Here is a 4,856-nt window from a genome sequence, read left to right on the forward strand (position 1 = left end):
AAAAAAAAAAAAAAAAAAGAAAACAACAAAATTTTTATAAACAATACTTAAAAGAAGAAAGTAAAAATCTATTGGAAATGTATCTCCTACAGAGATAAATCATACACTTAATTAGATAAAAGTATACTATCAAAACAATTAGGTCTAGTAGCTGACATTTTATATTTTGTTAAAAGAATATAAGAAACATTAATAAGGTGTGGGTTTCCTTTATTTAACATGATTTATAAATGTCTCAACTATCTTATTAATATTCTCCTAGTAAAGAAATCATGTAAGTTTTATCCCAAAATGTTATCCAATGTATCTTAAAATATTTCAATTACATTTTTTAAAATCAGCGTCTCTAATCTACATTGCTTCAGCTATTGAGGTACTTCTCTTTCCAGCGATTAATAATGAGCATGAGAACAGCTGAAAAGAGATGTTTATTTTAAATTCATGGAAAAGGGTATTTAAATGTTCAAAACATATACAGACGTTCTCTTTATTGTGTCGTGGAACTCTCCATCAAATTCAAGTACTCTGACAAAAGTGGGTAAGGAAGCACCAAATTATTTGAATGAAAATGTATTACTCTTGTCACCTCACTCTGCCATACATATATGAATTAAGAGCATACCAAAAGGAGTAAATATATCACACTTCTAACAGATAGCTTCAACCAAATGAAAATACGTCTACGCTAGGGACGTTTTTAAAGACCCACAGGTTTATGCTATCTTGACTAATCTTTAAGGGGCTTTACTTTCCTTAGGCACTTTAAACTTCCTTCCTAAATTTAAGGACTGAGGAGGAGTATGCATTACAAAGTGGAAGGTGCCACAGGGCATAGAGGTAAGTCTTAAGGAAAGCAAATCAATTTTAGAAACAAGTATGTGTGGAAGTTGAGGACCTGGAAATTCATATCCTAAAACAAGAACAAGAACAACAACAACAACCATGAACTCCCAGGGGTAGGAGTAACTCTTTTGAAGATCACAACCATAGCCCAAAGTCAAGTCCTATGTTAAAATCAGTAAAACACAGTTTCTCTGTTTAGGTAAAAAACAAACAGAAATAAAAATAGAAAATATATTCTACCCACACCGCAATGGATCAAGCTAATGTTAACTCTGTTAACATAGCGTGCTCAACCCACTTTGCAGATCACTGACATCAATACTAAAGATTTGGGTTCCTTTCTGAAGAGAAGGGGCTAGCCACCAGGACTCTACCACTATAACTTGCAACTCCCAAAAGTGATATAGGATAAAAGTTATAAGAAAGAGTAACTTCCCCCCGCCTGGGGGCGAGGGAGGGAGTCTAGAACAGATTGCCCTTCGTATAACAGTAAAGATTAGGAGTTATTTACCGTACACCTTAATTTATTCATAAGGAACTTAAAGAACAAGAAGTGGTCAGGAAATTCAGAAACAGGATCTCTAGCAACACTGAGTGGGGGGCGGGAGAGGGATGTACCACAAAAGATTACTGGAACAAGAAGAGGGTGGCTTGTTCCTCCATTCCAGGAAATAAATTTCCAAACACACATCACTCCCTCGGCTCCACAACTACGGCTCCAAGTCAGCCCAGGCTCAATGCTCGCCGCGGCCCTGGCTCCTAACACCCCCGGAGTCCCGCGCCGCCGAGTACCAGGCGCGGACGCAAGGAGCAGCCGGCAAGTGCGGACCCGGCACCCTGGCACCGCCCCCGAGGGGGCGCCACACCCCGCGAGGGAGAGGGACACGGCCAAGCGGCTGGGACTCACCCCGCCTCCGTATCCCGGGTAGGCCATGACGAGCGGAGCAAGCGTCACCCTCGAGTCGCGTCCGCAGTGCTGGGAGAACAGCACAGACGCAGGTGCAGGGAGGCGAAGCTGCAGGTGAGGCTAAAAGACTCACCGTACAGTACACTCCTCCGAACCCGCCCCCTTCCGCAGTCCAGCCCCGGCCTGCCCGGTTCCGATTGGCTGAGTCCCACACTTTGGAGCCAACTCTGCTGCAGTCCGCCCCTTCCCGTAGCCTAGCCCCACCCATCTCTGCCCTGATTGGTTACACCCCGTCGGGAGCCCACCAGTCCCTGCTCGGCTCTTACTGGGTAGCTCAGGTTCTCGCGCGCTCTCTTTCTAAATCCCGAAGAAGCCTTTTCTCCTGCAACTTCCCACCCTCTCTGGAAAGGTCTTCCGCAAGCCTTCAACTCCTCAAGTTATTTTTGTTTCTAGAAACCCCAAACCGGCAAGTCTGTGACTTATTTTAACCTACTCCTCCACGCTTTTGAGCTGGACTTCAAAGACCCATCTGTGAATTTCAAAATTTGCAGTTACATTTACTTTTGTATAGTGTTGACGTCACATCAGAACTTTGCAACCAGGACCACACCTGTAGTCCAAAAGGAGCGCTTCTGCGCCAAAACCCACTTGAGGCCACGTTGGACGAACAGGTTATTGATTGCGCTCGGTAGATAAATGGTGACCTGAATTGTGAGATTTGGCAAATAAACAGGATATCTAGTTAAATTTGATTTCCAAATAAATTTTTTTAGTGTAAGTATGTCCCAAATATTGCACAGGACATGAACATATACTAAAAAGTTATTTGCTGTTTATACACTGATAATATAGACGGTGTCTTGTATATAATCTGACTCAGCCTTTGGGCAAACTCTTGTTCAATGTTCAGTTATTTTGGCTTATTAAGTAATAGCAATGGACAAGTCTGATTTATCTCTGGAACTCAAATGAATTCTGTAGCTCTGAGTTTAAAAAGACAGGGCAGCTGTAGCTTTGGCTTATGAACAGATAGACCAAATGATATTATTTTGAGTTATCTCTGAAGAACAAGAGAAGGGCTAACATGTTTCTTAAAAATAAGGCTATCAAAAAAATGTTAACTATTCACAAAAGAAACCAGCCTTGCAGAGCTGAGTATCTGTTGTTCAGCTGTGCTACAGAAGAGGATGTTGGACCTTGTGAAACAATTCTCAGAGGAAATGGCAGAGAGAAAGGAAGATTGCTGATGTAGAAGCTACTCTTGGGAAAGTGTCTGTAATTTCCTTCAATGCTGTAAGAAATACTTAAGCCACTAAGGTTAAATTATTGGCATAAATAAATAGAGGGGGAGGGTAAAACCTACGTGATAAGAGGGAAAATGCATGGCTTATGAAGGTATCAAGTGGTAAAGCACTAGAAAGAACAAACCATTGCAAAATTGTATTCCAACTGATTACATATTAAAAGAACTGCTTAGAAAGGATTGAGTGTTTACATTTACAATGTTAGTCTAATTCTGTGGTCACAATTTTTGTACATCTTGTTTTCATCAAAATAGCCTTATTGATGCAACTGCATTTGTGTAGTTGGAAGTTAAGTCCCCATGGGTTTCTTGCCTTTCTGCACATTTAATTTCAAAGACAGTATTTCCTGCCAGGGTGAAGTTTGGGTACATTTGCTAGCAGCCTTCTTAGGACTTTCCTAAGCTTGGAGTTCTTCTTCCAGTTGGATGACAAACGCAATGCATGTGCAGCATCCATCTGGCAGCTCCTCTTCGCCCTGTGGGACTTCAGAATGAGGGGAATCTATGGAAGTATGAAGCTCATGCTGTCTGTTGTGCTTTGAGTAATAAAGTTCTTTGTCTCTGACTCAGGAATCTCACACATTCTGCCAATTTCTATGCAATCGTGGCACTCTACTTGTTTGCTTATAACTAGAGTAAAATATCAGATCCTTCGTAGTTCCTGCCAATATATATCTTAACTTAGAGAAAGGGCTACCAAAGAAAGTTCCTACCATGAAGATGCAGAGGAGGACTTTGAACAACATAGCATCTCCCTCCCTAAAACTGGTCTTTCAAATTATAAATATCCTAGTATACAAATTCAAATAAGGCCATAGAGTTTTTTAAAAATAATAGTAATGTTAATTTGTCTCCATGAGTCAAGTTAATACTGTATGAACAATAGCATTTTATGAAAATGCCATGTCTATTTAAAACTTTTGCTTTTTAAATATTTTCTTTTAATAAAATCCTTTATTTTATAAAAATGGTTATAGAGTGAATATGACGTACCAAGCATTGTGTGTCGTGAAGTGTTCTTTCTCAGAACAACTCCATCAGGTATATGTTATTATTCCCATTTTACAAACGTGAAAAGTCAGGTGGAGAATTGTATTTCACTACCCACAACTGCAGTTGCATAATAACTAGCAAATCTGAGAGTCTGGCTGCAGAATGTGGTTTCTTAAACATTGTATGTCCCCTTTTCTCTCCATCCCCAACCATAGTGCTGTATTTCAGAATATAATAAAATTATTTACACCATAAAAGAAAAAAGGCTTGAAAAGTTTTTAAATGGCAGTAGAAAATATAACTAGAGAAATAGCCAAGGAAATGCATTGTTTTGACCAAGATTAGCCAATTTAATTACTTCTCTTACACAGGATACCTCCTTTCTGGTGACCATAAAGCTTACAGGATTATGTGTCTAACTATGGAATTTCTTCTGAATCTTGTTGGCATTGGTCTTATCATAAGTTGAGATATTCAATTAACCAGCACATTTACCAGTAAAATATAAACAATAAATTAATTGCAGTTCTTTTTCCTATCTGTTGCCACCTCATTTTCTCTTTCCCACTATATGAATGAGGGAGAGAAAGGAATTACAGCTCCTCAGCAAATTTCAGTCACAACCCCAGAGCCTACTTCCCTCATATAAATAATATACATATATATAATAAGACATACGAGCTAATGAAAACCAACATTCATGGAGTTTATTTTATGTCACTAAGAAATTGCATTTAGATAGAACAATTCATTTATTCAACAATTATTTATTGAACATATATAATGTAACATTATTTTAGATGTGGAAAA

At 39.1% G+C, this 4,856-nt stretch overlaps 1 protein-coding gene across 1 annotated transcript in view; it reads right to left on the reverse strand.

The window, feature by feature from the left end:
• GCA (grancalcin) overlaps positions 1-1,932 on the reverse strand; it is an 18,995-nt gene extending 17,063 nt beyond the window's left edge. The window contains exon 1 of the mRNA XM_017890968.1: positions 1,751-1,932. Coding sequence (XP_017746457.1) covers positions 1,751-1,777 — 27 coding nt within the window. The 5' untranslated portion in view covers positions 1,778-1,932. The remainder of the gene's footprint in view (positions 1-1,750) is intronic.
• Positions 1,933-4,856: the final 2,924 nt, after the last annotated feature.

This window comes from Rhinopithecus bieti, unplaced genomic scaffold (genome assembly GCF_001698545.2).
Source record: "Rhinopithecus bieti isolate Rb0 unplaced genomic scaffold, ASM169854v2 scaffold_19966, whole genome shotgun sequence".
NCBI classification, from domain to species: domain Eukaryota; kingdom Metazoa; phylum Chordata; class Mammalia; order Primates; family Cercopithecidae; genus Rhinopithecus; species Rhinopithecus bieti.